The sequence below is a fragment of the Carcharodon carcharias genome, chromosome 13 (assembly GCF_017639515.1).
Source record: "Carcharodon carcharias isolate sCarCar2 chromosome 13, sCarCar2.pri, whole genome shotgun sequence".
NCBI classification, from domain to species: domain Eukaryota; kingdom Metazoa; phylum Chordata; class Chondrichthyes; order Lamniformes; family Lamnidae; genus Carcharodon; species Carcharodon carcharias.
This window is the reverse complement of record NC_054479.1, coordinates 62,425,623-62,441,625: the sequence shown is the minus strand read 5'-3', so window position 1 is coordinate 62,441,625 and position 16,003 is coordinate 62,425,623. Positions and strand designations below refer to the sequence as shown.

General features: G+C 43.7%; 1 protein-coding gene across 3 annotated transcripts in view; it reads right to left on the bottom strand.

The window, feature by feature from the left end:
* Window positions 1-8,404: 8,404 nt before the first annotated feature.
* cabin1 (calcineurin binding protein 1) overlaps window positions 8,405-16,003 on the bottom strand; it is a 589,218-nt gene continuing 581,619 nt past the window's right edge. For all 3 annotated transcript variants that reach the window (XM_041202355.1, XM_041202357.1, XM_041202356.1), the window contains exon 36: window positions 8,405-14,701. In XM_041202355.1, the coding sequence (XP_041058289.1) occupies window positions 14,555-14,701 (147 nt within the window). In that variant the 3' untranslated portion in view covers window positions 8,405-14,554. The remainder of the gene's footprint in view (window positions 14,702-16,003) is intronic.

Genomic DNA, 16,003 nt, shown 5'->3' with positions numbered 1-16,003 from the left:
AGGTCTGGGTCATGCATGTGGACAGACCGAAGGTATTCCACAAAGCGGTCACCCAGTCTGCGTTTGGTCTCTCCAATGTAGAGGAAACTGCATTGGGAGCAGCGAATGCAGTAGACAAAATTGAGGAAAGTGCAAGTGAAATGCTATTTCATTTGAAAGAAGTGTTTGGGCCCTTGGACGGTGTGGAGGGGGGAAGTAAAGGGGCAGGTGTTGCACATTCTGCAGTTGCATGGGAAGGTGCTGTGGGAGGAGGTTGAGGTGTAGGGAGTGATGGAGGAGTGGACCAGGGTGTCCCTGAGGGAACGATCCCTGCGGAATGCTGCCAGGGGGATGAAGGGAAGATGTGTTTGGTGGTGGCATCATGCTGGAGTTGGCGGAAATGGCGGAGGATGATCCTTTGAATGTGGAGGCTAGTGGGGTGATAAGTGAGGATGAGGAGGATCCTATCATGTTTCTGGGATGGAGAGGAATGTGTGAGGGCGGATGCACAGGAGATGGGCCGGACACAGTTGTGGGCCCTGTCAACAACCGTGGGTGGAAAACCTTGGTTAAGGAAGAAGGAAGACATGTCAGAGGAACTGTTTTTGAAAGTGGCATCATCAGAACAGATGCGACGGAGGCAAAGGAACTGAGAGAATGAGATGGAGTCCTTACAGGAAGCGGGGTGTGAGTAGCTGTAGTTGAGGTAGCTGTGGGAGTCGGTGGGTTTGTAATGGATATTGGTGGACAGTCTATCACCAGAAATTGAGACAGAGAGGTCAAGGAAGGGAAGGGAAGTGGCAGAGATGGACCATGTGAAAATGATGGAGGAGTGGAGATTGAAAGCAAAATTATTAAATTCTTTTTTGCAGTGCTGGAACTGCAGCTACTTTGAAACAGCACAGCTGAGAGAGGGCATGAAGAGATTTGACACCAGTTACATTGCTGGTAGCTGTCAGGAGTTCTTGTGCTTCATTAGGTAACACCCCTGTCTTTAAATCAGAGGCTCCAGGTTCAGGTCCCACTCCTGGACTTGTTGGCTGTGGAAGTATTGCTCCTGAAAGAGTCCATTTGCTAATTTAACACTTGCCCAGTATTCTCCAAAGGTGAAGAAAGTGTGTGAAGATATGAAACAGAGGATGATGTTGGTTTTTTTAAAGTAAAAGACTTGAAATCTCGTTGTATCATTCCTTAAGCTGGTCATTGAGAATTCAAATCGCTTGTTTAAAGTTGCAGTAAGCCCTTTGAGTGTGAACACCTTTGTGTATTAACCCCTTCATGTTTGAACCCCACTGTTCTGGCAGTATTGATTTCCCCTGTATAGAGATAAAAACAAAAAAACTGCGGATGCTGGAAATCCAAAACAAAAACAGAATTACCTGGAAAAACTCAGCAGGTCTGGCAGCATCGGCGGAGAAGAAAAGAGTTGACGTTTCGAGTCCTCATGACCCTTCGACAGAACTTGAGTTCGAGTCCAGGAAAGAGCTGAAATATAAGCTGGTTTAAGGTGTGTGTGTGGGGGGCGGAGAGATAGAGAGACAGAGAGGTGGAGGGGGTTGGTGTGGTTGTAGCGACAAACAAGCAGTGATAGAAGCAGATCATCAAAAGATGTCAACAACAATACTACAATAGAACACATAGGTGTTAAAGTTAAAGTTGGTGATATTATCTAAACGAATGTGCTAATTAAGAATGGATGGTAGGGCACTCAAGGTATAGCTCTAGTGGGTTTTTTTTTTTTATTTTTTTTTTTTTTATTTTTTTTTTTATTTTATATAATGGAAATAGGTGGGAAAAGGAAAATCTTTATAATTTATTGGGAAAAAAAAGAAGGGGGAAACAGAAAGGGGGTGGGGATGGGGGAGGGGACTCACGACCTAAAGTTGTTGAATTCAATATTCAGTCCGGAAGGCTGTAAAGTCCCTAGTCGGAAGATGAGGTGTTGTTCCTCCAGTTTGCGTTGGGCTTCACTGGAACAATGCAGCAAGCCAAGGACAGACATGTGGGCAAGAGAGCAGGGTGGAGTGTTAAAATGGCAAGCGACAGGGAGGTTTGGGTCATTCTTGCGGACAGACCGCAGGTGTTCTGAAAAGCGGTCGCCCAGTTTACGTTTGGTCTCTCCAATGTAGAGGAGACCACATTGGGAGCAACGAATGCAGTAGACTAAGTTGGGGGAAATGCAAGTGAAATGCTGCTTCACTTGAAAGGAGTGTTTGGGTCCTTGGACGGTGAGGAGAGAGGAAGTGAAGGGGCAGGTGTTGCATCTTTTGCGTGGGCAAGGGGTTGTGCCATAGGAGGGGGTTGAGGAGTAGGGGGTGATGGAGGAGTGGACCAGGGTGTCCCGGAGGGAGCGATCCCTACGGAATGCCGATAAGGGGGGTGAAGGGAAGATGTGTTTGGTAGTGGCATCATGCTGGAGTTGGCGGAAATGGCGGAGGATGATCCTTTGAATGCGGAGGCTGGTGGGGTGATAAGTGAGGACAAGGGGGACCCTATCATGTTTCTGGGAGGGAGGAGAAGGAGTGAGGGCGGATGCGCGGGAGATGGGCCGGACACGGTTGAGGGCCCTGTCAACGACCGTGGGTGGAAAACCTCGGTTAAGGAAGAAGGAGGACATGTCAGAGGAACTGTTTTTGAATGTAGCATCATCGGAACAGATGCGACGGAGGCGAAGGAACTGAGAGAATGGGATGGAGTCCTTACAGGAAGTGGGGTGTGAGGAGCTGTAGTCGAGATAGCTGTGGGTGTCGGTGGGTTTGTAATGGATATTGGTGGACAGTCTATCACCAGAGATTGAGACAGAGAGGTCAAGGAAGGGAAGGGAAGTGTCAGAGATGGACCACGTGAAAATGATGGAGGGGTGGAGATTGGAAGCAAAATTAATAAATTTTTCCAAGTCCTGACGAGAGCATGAAGCAGCACCGAAATAATCATCGATGTACCGGAGAAAGAGTTGTGGAAGGGGGCCGGAGTAGGACTGCAACAAGGAATGTTCCACATGCCTGTCTCTTTATGGGGTATGTGGAACATTCCTTGTTGCAGTCCTACTCCGGCCCCCTTCCACAACTCTTTCTCCGGTACATCGATGATTATTTCGGTGCTGCTTCATGCTCTCGTCAGGACTTGGAAAAATTTATTAATTTTGCTTCCAATCTCCACCCCTCCATCATTTTCACGTGGTCCATCTCTGACACTTCCCTTCCCTTCCTTGACCTCTCTGTCTCAATCTCTGGTGATAGACTGTCCACCAATATCCATTACAAACCCACCGACACCCACAGCTATCTCGACTACAGCTCCTCACACCCCACTTCCTGTAAGGACTCCATCCCATTCTCTCAGTTCCTTCGCCTCCGTCGCATCTGTTCCGATGATGCTACATTCAAAAACAGTTCCTCTGACATGTCCTCCTTCTTCCTTAACCGAGGTTTTCCACCCACGGTCGTTGACAGGGCCCTCAACCGTGTCCGGCCCATCTCCCGCGCATCCGCCCTCACTCCTTCTCCTCCCTCCCAGAAACATGATAGGGTCCCCCTTGTCCTCACTTATCACCCCACCAGCCTCCGCATTCAAAGGATCATCCTCCGCCATTTCCGCCAACTCCAGCATGATGCCACTACCAAACACATCTTCCCTTCACCCCCCTTATCGGCATTCCGTAGGGATCGCTCCCTCCGGGACACCCTGGTCCACTCCTCCATCACCCCCTACTCCTCAACCCCCTCCTATGGCACAACCCCTTGCCCACGCAAAAGATGCAACACCTGCCCCTTCACTTCCTCTCTCCTCACCGTCCAAGGACCCAAACACTCCTTTCAAGTGAAGCAGCATTTCACTTGCATTTCCCCCAACTTAGTCTACTGCATTCGTTGCTCCCAATGTGGTCTCCTCTACATTGGAGAGACCAAACGTAAACTGGGCGACCGCTTTTCAGAACACCTGCGGTCTGTCCGCAAGAATGACCCAAACCTCCCTGTCGCTTGCCATTTTAACACTCCACCCTGCTCTCTTGCCCACATGTCTGTCCTTGGCTTGCTGCATTGTTCCAGTGAAGCCCAACGCAAACTGGAGGAACAACACCTCATCTTCCGACTAGGGACTTTACAGCCTTCCGGACTGAATATTGAATTCAACAACTTTAGGTCGTGAGTCCCCTCCCCCATCCCCACCCCCTTTCTGTTTCCCCCTTCTTTTTTTTCCCAATAAATTATAAAGATTTTCCTTTTCCCACCTATTTCCATTATATAAAATAAAAAAAAAAATAAAAAAAAAAAAAAAAAATAAAAAATAAAAAAAAAAACCCACTAGAGCTATACCTTGAGTGCCCTACCATCCATTCTTAATTAGCACATTCGTTTAGATAATATCACCAACTTTAACTTTAACACCTATGTGTTCTATTGTAGTATTGTTGTTGACATCTTTTGATGATCTGCTTCTATCACTGCTTGTTTGTCGCTACAACCACACCAACCCCCTCCACCTCTCTGTCTCTCTATCTCTCCGCCCCCCACACACACACCTTAAACCAGCTTATATTTCAGCTCTTTCCTGGACTCGAACTCAAGTTCTGTCGAAGGGTCATGAGGACTCGAAACGTCAACTCTTTTCTTCTCCGCCGATGCTGCCAGACCTGCTGAGTTTTTCCAGGTAATTCTGTTTTTGTTTCCCCTGTATAGAACTGGGTGGCGCTCCACCCAGTGGGCTGATTCTGTCATTACATGTTTCCTTTCTTCAAAAACTGCCGCTCCACTTTATCCATTTTCCAGTGTCCGTACTCCCAATATCTCAACTCTTCATGTATTCTCCGTGCCTGAAAAGTCTGTAGTTTAATTTGTTATGCCCTATTGACTTAATTATCTTAATATCACTTAAGACATTTAACAATCTCCAGTTTCCCACTTAAACATTTCACTTCCTCTCCATGTATTTGTGCCCGTGTGTGTGTGTGTCTATGTTTTGCCTGTCTGTACTTGCATGTCTGTATGCATGTACGTCCACATATATCTATGGGTCTGTGTGCGCTTGTATGTATGCATACGTCTGAATGTATGTACATGTTTTGTTTTATACTTTCATGGGATGTGGGCTTCGCTGGCTAGGCCAGCATTTATTGCCCATCCCTAATTGCCCTTGAGAAGGTGATGGTGAGCTGCCTTCTTGAACCGCTGCAGTCCATGTGGTATAGGTATATGCATAGTGCTGTTAGAAAGGGAGCTCCAGGATTTTAACCCAGCAACAGTGAAGGAACAGCGATAGATTTCCAAGTCAGGATGGTGAGTGGCTTGGGGGGAACTTGCAGGTAATGGTGTTCCCATCTATCTGCTGCCCTAGTCCTTCTAGGTGGTAGAGGTCATGGGTTTGGAAGGTGCTGTATAAGAGGCCTTGGTGAGTTCCTGCAGTGCATCTTGTAGATTGTACACACTGCTACTACTGTGCATCAGTGGTGAAGGGAGTGAATGTTTGTGGATGTGGTGCCAATCAAGTGGGCTGCTTTGTCCTGGATGGTGTCAGGCTTGTTGTGTGTTGTGGGAGCTGCACTCCTCCAGGCAAGTGGGGAGTATTCCATCACACTCCTGACTTGTACCTTGTAGATGGAGGACAGGCTTTGGCGAGTCAGGAGGTGAGTAACTCTCCGCAGGATTCCCAGCCTCTGACCTGTTCTTGTAGCCACAATATTTATATGGCTAGCCCAGTTCAGTTTCTGGTCAATGGTAACCCCAAGGATGTTGATAGTGGGGGATTCAGCAATCGGAATGTCATTGAATGTCAAGGGGAGATGGTTAGATTCTCTTGTTGGAGGTATTCATTACCTGGCCCTTGTGTGGCGTGAATGTTACTTGCCACTTATTAACCAAACAAATGTTGTCCAGATCTTGCTGCATTTGGACATGGACTGCTTCAGTGTCTGAGGAGTCGCAAATGGTGCTGAACATTGTGCAATCATCAGTGAACATCCCCACTTCTGACCTTATGATGGAAGGAAGGTCATTGATGAAGCAGCTGAAGATGGTTGGGCCTGGACACCACCCTGAGGAACTCCTGCGGTGATGTCCTGGAGATGAGATGATTGACCTCCAACAACCATAACCAACTTCTTTTGTGCTGGGTATGACTCCATCCCAACATTTGTGTGTGTGCATGTGTATATATGTATGTATCTGTAAGTTTATTATGTGGCACCATATCAAATGCCTTTTCAAAGTCCATATCAACATACGAACCATAGAAACTCTATCAACTCTCTCCATTACTTCATTAAAGAAGTTGATCAAACTAGTGGAACATGGCTTAACAAATTCTTGCTAAATTTCATTGATTAACCAATTTCCTCAAATGACAATTAACTTTGTCTCTAAAAATTAGGCTGACTAGCCCCCGATTGTCCAGTTTACCCCATTTGCCTTTTTTGAGGTGTAACGTTTGTTTGCCTGTACTCTGACACCATCTCATCTTTAAGGAGGGTTGTAAAGTTATTGGTGGAGCCTCGCCAATGTCCACCCTTACTGCCCTCAGTAATGGGACGTGTCCCATCTAGTCTGGGAGATTTCTCTATTTTGAAGGTTGCCAGCATATTAAGAACCTCCTTTTTATCTATTTTATCAATGATGAACTGTTTCCTCGGATTTTCTCACCTTACCAAATGTAAGCGCTCATGTATTTCATGCTGCCAAAGATTGAGACTATTGGTAAAGCTTGTTTCTGCAGTTATTTTCTCCTCCTCTCCACCGATGTTCATATTCTTCTCAATCTCCCGCATAGCAACTCCTAATCCATCATTCTGCACTATCTTCCCCATCTTTCTCTCTGGCCTCTCCAAGCTCAGCTCTTCCATGGGAGCCACCTACTGCTCTCTTGTTTCTCTCCCCATCCCATCGAACTCCTGGCTTCCCTTTTTGGCCCCCAACTAGCCACCATTGTTATTTATCCCTTTCAAAAGGCCATTGATCTGGTTTCCAGGTGTAACCCACCTCTCCAATTATTGCCCCATCTCCACTCTATCGGGCTTTGGAATGTGTTCCTCTCAGTTTTGTATCAGTTAGTCCCATAACTTCCTGTTCCAATCCTTTCAGTTCAGCTTCCACCCTGTTCACTGTATCAATTAACTGAGCAAAGTCAGGAATGATGTCCTCCATGTTTCTGATTTATCCCTTCCTGTTTTTTCCCATGTCTGGACACAGTTGATCACACCAACCTCTTCCTTCACCTCTTCTCCATTGTCCAACTTCGTGGGAACTGATCTGTTTAAATAGTTCATTACCAGCTGAAGAGCTTTTCTATCTGCTGCCACAACAACACTGCCAGAGCAGTGGTGGTGATGGAGGTTGGGGAAGAGGGTGGTGAGGGGTGGGCCAAGGGTTTAAGGAGCTGGAGTTCTGTCTCTTCAGTTATTCGCTGGCCCTTGGTAACACCTTCCCTATGCATGCTAATGACTCTCACATACCCTCCACCAAATTTCCCTCATCCCATGAAACACATTTGTGTGCTGCCAAACTGCCCGATATCAAATCGTGGCCAAGCCAGAATTTCCTGCATATGAAGGACCACAGCAGTTGTTTTGTAGTCCATAACTTGGCATCTATCATGCCCTCTCAAAGTACCACTGCCTCATAACATCCGCTCCCCAAAGTGACATCTCTCTACATTGTAGCATCCATAATAGCAACTTCTGTTAATGCCAAGCCTCAGTATTTAAAATTGGCGAATGTTAGATTGATACTGGATGAGGGTTGAAGTTAAGTCCTTGCTGACCTGTTCTGGAGGTGCTGTAGATTTCCTGATGCTAAATGCAGTTATGTTGTCAGCCTTTTCATTTTCCTCCATCCTCCAGTGTCCTTTTCCATCTTCCTCTACCCCCATCTAACTTTAGAAATCTAAGATCTCTCGCCTTTTGCTTGCTACTCACTGTAGTTTGGAGAGACAAAAAAAGCAACAGTATATAGCAATAGAGAATAATAATTTACATAACGAATTGTGAAGTGAAATGTTATGAACATCAAGACAATGCAGTGTCAACTGAGAAAGGAAGGTTCCAGTGGCCCAAGGTAACCTAGGCAGGTATTAAAGATAAAAACAAGTGCAGTCATTCAAAGAGACTGTGCCTGGGAGACCAAGTATGTCCCATGTGTTTTGGAATTGTGGGGTATTTAGCTTCAGTCTAGTATCAGTTGACCAGAGAAAACGAATCAGCAGGCAGGCTTCAGGGTAGAGAGTGAGAAACAGAACCAGAATAGTGCCTCGGGGAGTGGGTTTGAATCCAAGTCAGATTTATGTGAAGAGAGTTTCTTTCTCTCTCGTGGCTTTAAGGATCAAACTGAGACTGGGTCGGTGAGTTGCCAGCCTCACCATGTGAGGAATGGTGTAAGAAATGGTTCACTTGGCTGATTTGCATTAGTGAATGTGAAGCAAAAAAAGACACGAATGGTCATCTTATGCCTTCAGCGGCTGAAGGGTTTCTGTTTTATTAGTAGCTGCCGTCAGCTGGTAGTATTTCACATGCGAACACTGTAACAGATTTTTCTGCTTTTCCAAAAAAAAAATGTTCTTTATATGTACAAGAGTTGAATCAGAGTAGTTTTAAGGTTAAAATATTGCATATAAAAAAAGCAGAGTTCATTCCTGTGACAGAACATTCAATAGTAAAGACCCAACACTTCAATTGTTTTTTTTTGCAGCTAAGCGGAAACATGGTTTAAGAACACTTCTTGTAAAAATGTACAAGTGATCACTCAGGATGCAGAAGCCCTTAGAAAAAATACAATATAAAAAGACATTCCATACTAATTGGAACAGCAGCTTAGAATCACTAGCGCATATTTTACATTTTTCCAGGATTTAAGTACAAACACTTCTCTGGGCCTTGTAGTAAATGTCTCAACAAAATTCAGATTACCTCACAATTTATCAAAAAGGTAAATTCTCTCCTCGTGCATACTAATCACATGCTTACACGCCAACTCAAGTGCCACTAAGGAAAGAACAAACTTGCATTTATATAGCATCTTTCATGACCTTGAAGTCCCAAAGCACTTCAATCCATGAAATATTTCTGAAGTGTAGTCACTGTTGCAATGTAGAAAACTGCAGCAGCCAACTTGTACAAAACAAGCTCCCATGAACGACAATGAGAACGTGAATAGATAATCTGTTGGTTGAAGGACCAATCTTAGCCAGGACATTGAAAGAACCAGGACTGTGGGGTAAGACAGTGGTGTGGCGGCAATGTCACGAGATTAGTAGGTTAGCTCCCTGGGAACACAGGTTCAAACCCCACCATAGCAGCTGATAAAATTTAAGTTCAATTTATACATCTGTAATTTAAATCTAGTCTGAGTAATGGTGACCATGAAACTGCCATCAATTGTCATTAAAAAAATCTGGTTCATTAATGTCCTTTAGGGAAGGCAATCTACCATCCTTACCTGATCTGGCCTACATGTGGCTCCAGACCCACAGTAAAGTGGTTGACTTGCCCTCTGAAATAGTAATTAGAATAAAAAAACCCTTCCTGATCTTCTTTGAATAGTTTTCATTCTTTCATGGGATGTGTGTGCCATTGTTCGAGGCCGGCATTTGTTGCCTATCGCTAATTGGCCAGGCCAGGTAAAGGCAGCAGATTCAATTCCCTGAAGGACATTAGAGAACCAGATGGGTTTTTACAACAATTGACAATGGTTTCGTTGTCATCATTAGACTTTAATTGTAGATTTTTATTGAATTCAAATTTCACCATCTGTCATAGTGGGATTCAAACCCAGGTCCCCAGAGCATTACCCTGGATTTCTGAATCACTAGTCCAGCGACAATACCACCAAGCCACTGCCTCCCAGTGTGGCGGGATCTCCCATGAGTCAAAACACTCTCTTCATTCCCTGATGGAATCTCTGCCCATTCAGTTCTTATTCTTATTTGGAGAGAACCTGCAAAAGTCATGGCTCAGATTGAGAAAGGAGAGAGCTGGCAGCCCTGCCACTTATACCCATAATCTCCTGTCCCTGAACGTGAATCTCCATTGCGCCCAAATTCACAGCACAGGAAACCTAAGCAAGGGAGAGAAAGAAATTCCACTCAGGCCAGGCCATAAATAACACCAACTGAACAAGAAAATACAGATGATGTAGCTCGTTCCTGTGAGCAGCCCATCTGTCACAATAGGAGGTTTCAAACACCTCCTTAAAAGGGGATGTGGTCATCTCTAGTCTGACAGGAACATATGACCAACGTAGCAGCTGATTGTGGGTGAGTTGATGCCATTTTATGGTAATAAGAACATACGAAATAGGGGCAGGACATTTGGTTCATCTCATCTGTTCCGCCGTTTAACAAGATCATGACTGACCTTATACAATCAAATCCATTATCCCATCCAGATTTGCAACCCTCTAAGTGAGACAGTTTCTCCTCACCTCAGTCCTAAAATAGCTGACCCCTTATTCTGAGACTGTGACTCCTAAATTTTCAACTTTCCAGCCAAGGGAAAACCTCTCAGTATCTAACCTGTAAAGTCCTCCAAGAATATTAAATGTTTCAACTTTTCACCTTAAAACCTCAGAGAACATATGTTCATTCTCTCAAGCTCTTCTCATAGGAAGCCATCTAATGAACCCAACAAAGAATCCAGCACACTTGGAATGAGCAGTGAGGGTAGGTTTGTGACTGCCACCAGCATTATTCAGAGAAGTGAGGAGAAGCCTTGTGATAGGTTAGTGTGGATGAGTACGGGTCGTTAGCCCTGTGTAAACCACATGGATTTAATAGGCAAGGCAGGTCCCACTGACATGGAATGGATGCTAGGATGGGAGGTTCACGTTTTCACCACTCCCCTTGCAGTATGAAGTGGAGTTACAAGAGAAACTGGATATAAACAGGGAGGAGTGGTCCTGTAGAGGTAAAGCTGCTCACAACTCAAGCTGAGATCCAGCTCCACCCAACACAAATCTAATCCTGCCCGTGCCTGCTGACACAGGGTCAGGGCAGACAGCAGAAATGGGTTTCCTGCTCAGCTGCTGGTAGGTCTGGTCTGAACCTTCTTTCTACACAAGCTGCTACACCTGAACACCCACTACTGATTTTCTGTACTGAATAACGCACGAAATACCAAGCAATACCTCAGTGTGAGCATGGCTGAGCTTACAGGACATGGCCTGTGTAAACGAAGCTGTAAACTGGTGAAGTATGTTCACCAAGGGTTTGACTTGCTGGTAAAGTCAATGACATTTCAACAGCACTTTATAGGAAGATGTTTTCTTCAGTTATTTGGAATGGATTCTCCAGCGTGCTGCAATTGTTAGTCACAAGATCCTTTATCTCAAGCAATTACCTTCTTAAACAGCACCCTATTGCTCTAGCACTGTGCTTTTCATCTTCGATATCTGAAGTACCAATTATTTCAAGTCTTTTTACATGTTTCTATTCTATCACTGCTGAGATTTCTGTGCTCCTACAATCATGGCCTTTAAACATTCCTGATTTTAATCATTCCAACACTGGCAGACATGCCTTCAGTTGTCTAGGCCCTAAGCTCTGGAAATCCCTCTTTAAACTTCACATCTCTCTCTCTCTCTCCTTCTTTAAGGAGCTCTTTAAAATCTCTGTGTTCACCAATATTTCTTCTTATACGGTTCAGTGTTAAACTTTATTTGATAATTGCTCCTGTGAAGCACTTATACTGCATTAAAAGGTGCTACATAATGCAAATTCTTGCAATGCCATGGACTGCCCCAATCCCAACCAAAGATGCTCTGTAACTGTCCATGAGAAAGAGAGAGGCCCAATGTGACTGCCTCATTGCACTGACAAAGTGCCTGAATTCAGTCTATCAGCTCTGCCATCCCACCCTTTTAAGAACAAGCGGTCGCTGGGTGGGGGGAGGATGGCAGCCATGGACATAGAACAGTATTTGAGTAAGACATTAATGCTGTACATGCTGCAAATGCTTTAAAATATAGAGGGCTTGAAAATGAAACGGTGGTTTAATTATTATAGACTGAAACGATCAATAATGGAATGGCATGTTTGTCAGAATTACTTCTGAGGCTTTACAGGAAACTCGGATCCTGGTGAATAATAAATAATAAACAACTTCAGTTCAAGCTCTCGTTGCTTTACGTTTAATGGGATGTCGTCCATTGTCCGAAATTGTAAATCTGTGGTGGGGCCAAACACCGTTGCCATCCTTCTCAACTCTAGCACTTCAGGGAAAACATACTCAGTGCTGTGCTCTTATACTCTTACAATAATCTCGAAAACAATTTAAACAGATCCAGGGCCATATACAAAATAATTTCATCCATGGGACAGAAACCAGCTCCAGCCTCATCGGTTTTGGAAATAAAGCTATAGACTATGGGCCAATTTTTCTCTGGAAAGGTAATAGCATGTTAATACATGCACTGTCATTAAATCCGTCGGTATGCTTAGGAGCTGAAGAGATATGGCACAAGTTGTGAATCTCCAGAAATTGCTGTTTGAGTGATGCTGCTCAACTGTTTGGCTTTGCACAAACAATATCTCGCCATTAGCCTCCATGTTATTTTTAAGCACTTGCTGGATTTGCATGTTATTTGTCCATTAAACTCACCATAAAAAGTTAAGGCTCATAATTAATAGTGTAAGTACCCTTTAAACAATATGATAATTGTTAATTCAGTGCCACCTGTCTGGCCCAGAAAGGGAACAATTTAAACTGTTTGAAGATAGAAAATTTTAAACAGTTTTTTAAAAAAAAAATCAAATGTTACAATTTTTTGAATTATCCTTTTAGTCTTTTTTTCTCTCCTAATCCAATCTTTCTTTCTCTATTTCTCTTTCTGTATATAATTTGGCTTTAACTCAGCTCCATTCTCAATAATTCATGTTTCTTCCTCAATCATCAAATCTCATACGGTTGATGAGGTAAATTGTTGGCCCCAGATGTCCTGTGCCAACTCGCATTCAGCTCACACTCCAGTAAGTTACTCTACAAATTATATGCCAATTGAAGAGTTCAGGAAGAAGTAAAATTAACAGTCCCAGCTCAAGTAAGATTTGGCTGTATGTGTTAGACGTTAAACTGAAATGAAGTTGGGCAGCTCTCCATTAATGGACATCATCAATGTCATTCCCACACGCACCAATCTTTAGCAAGTAACACTTCCCTGTTTGACACGAGAGAGAATGTTACCAGTCTAGGATTTCAAGATTACATGTTAGTGATTAGTTATAGGTAGCATAATTTTGAGACTGTTTACCTACCTGCCAGGGCTTGCCCTGGAGTGTGGGCTGAGCATAAGTTCACAATACTGGTTTTAGAAAATCACCAAAGCATAAGGTTAATGTTTAAACTTTGCTCTTCAGGTGAGGAGCAACCCCAACAGAAGAGTTTATCAAAGTCCTGGGTGTGTGCTGTGTGTGATTTGATGTTCAATAAACGGTGACGAGGTTTCTACACTTAGTGTGGAGTCGGACAATTACCCCCAAAAATCTCAACCTTCTCCCTCTTGAACACATTCCAGTTTCCTGCTCTAGTTATTTTACTGCTGGGAGCCAGTGTCACCTGGAATTGGCAGCAGAATTGGCTTACTGAACTCCAGGCTGTACAGTGTGCACTTCTTGGCAACTAAATCTTCACAGCTAGCTTCAAACAACAAAAACTAGCATTTATCACTGAAATTAATGACTGAAAAATAAAGTGTGTAGATTCAGTATGAAAAGATGGGAACTGTTTCATCCCAATTAGATTCATGTGATGCTTGACTTCAGCCACTCTGCATGGAAGGAGGATAAATGGGCACTTTTGTTAACACAAGTCATCTTGGCTGCACAGAGACTGAAAGTTAGCAGAACCCATTAACCTACAGTGAAAGTAAGTGAATTCCAATCCATTCTGTACTGCTCACACCATCACAACTCAGGGCTCCATTGGAGGAGGGCTTAACATAAATTAGGAAAAATATAAACAGAATCTAAGAGGGAATTAACCAGGAAAAGTTGGCAATAGCCAGTAGGGGTCTCAGTATGCCTGGTGCTCAAACGAAGACATTCTCTCCCCAATAGGTCTTTTCAAAAGCTGACTGATCTTCTCTTCATTTCCTGCATTGCAGTTCCAAGTCCATGTTTCCAGCATTTCCAATCTCTGTCCTTTAACCTTCTCTAAAACATGTCTTTTGCTTGCTATCTCCATTGTGACTGTGATGGACCTGTTTTGCCCAGCTTTTCCCACCTAAAAATTGAACAATGAGAAAGCTGGAAAATCAGTGAGGAACGTGTTCTTAATGAAACCTGATCCTGAAAAATAAATCAATAACTTTTGTGTTCTAACAAGGTCAGAATAATTTCTCAAAGTCAGAAGAGAACCAAGCAAAGAGCCCAGTAACGAAGCTGGACTTCTCTGCTTTTGCTGCCACGATGTGTCTAATAGTTACAAAGGCCAATGCTGGTAAGAGAATGCTGCACCCTGTTCCAATGTGCTCCATATAAAGTACTGTGCACTTCCATCGCCTCAGAAAACTGTATTCCCAATTTGTCTTTACAATGGTATTTGCAGGTCCTCAGTAGTTGGCTGCCTACTGCTGCAGCTTGGGAAATCCACACTGTGTCATATGTCCATGTAATCATCTTCCTCATCATCGGTGTCACTCTCCAGTGATGACTCCTGACTTGACGTCTCCAGGATTTCCAGTGCTGGCTGACAGAGTGTCTCTTTCTTCACATTGGCAGCGGACTGTGCAGACAGGATGGCCGTCTGAAAGAAACAAGGAAAGCAGCTTTCAGGCCAGAGCATTTCCACAATAGAGACTCAGTGAACAGTAAAATATCACAAAACCAAAGACCACGATTATGGGATGGAGACACTGTCTCCGATGACTGTGAACATGGAATTAATGGCAAGAGTTTACTCCCAGTCACAGACAAGCCTGACCATACTAACAACAGGGTAGATTTGTGTACAAACATAAAGCTATCTATACATGAACTAAATAAACAAACAGACACAAGGGGATCTTAACACATTAAGTAGGTTAACTGCAAATACTTAAAGATACCACAGAGTAATTGGTTTCACCTCTTTGCTGTCACTCATACCAAAACTCCACTTTATTGTAGACATTGCCTGTGTAAATATCACCTTTCTCACATGCACAGATAAAAGCTCCCCCTACACCAGCCTAATAATGTACCCTTTGCATGAAAATTGACAATTCAGTCCCAAGTAGTGGCAGATTAATGCAAGTGTCCATGGCCACCAAGAATGGGACTCCACAAGTTTGTATAACATTGGACCCTAAATCCAGTCATACTCTTAACTGTCTCAATTCAGTTTGGAATGATCTGGTCTTCTGGGTGAATAATCAATCGAGTTCCAGCATAAAATAAATTACTGAGTTCTAGAATGTTCTGGCTAGCTTTAAGCTGTTTGACTAGGCACTTTACAGCCTTCCGGACTGAATATTGAATTCAACAACTTTAGGTCTTGAGCTCCCTCCTCCATCCCCACCCCCTTTCTGTTTCCCCCTTCCTTTTGTTTTTTTCCAATAAATTATATAGATTTTTTTTCTTTTCCCACCTATTTCCATTATTTTTAAATATTTTAAAATCTTCTATGCTCTCCCCACCCCCACTAGAGCTATACCTTGAGTGCCCTACCATCCATTCTTAATTAGCACATTCGTTCAGATAATATCACCAACTTTAACACCTATGTGTTCTTTTGTTCTGTTGTTGGTGACTTCTTTTGATGATCTGCTTTTATCACCGCTTGTTTGTCCCTCCAACCACACCAACCCCCTCCACTTCCCACTCTCTCTCTCCCCCCCACCCCCACACACCTTAAACCAGCTTATATTTCAACTCTTTCTTGGACTCGAACTCAAGTTCTGTCGAAGGGTCATGAGGACTCGAAACGTCAACTCTTTTCTTCTCCGCCAATGCTGCCAGACCTGCTGAGTTTTTCCAGGTAATTCTGTTTTTGTTTTGCCCAAACTTTACGTTGGAGTTATTAGCAAAATCAAATCTTTGGAACTTAATTTGTTTTATTTACATTTCT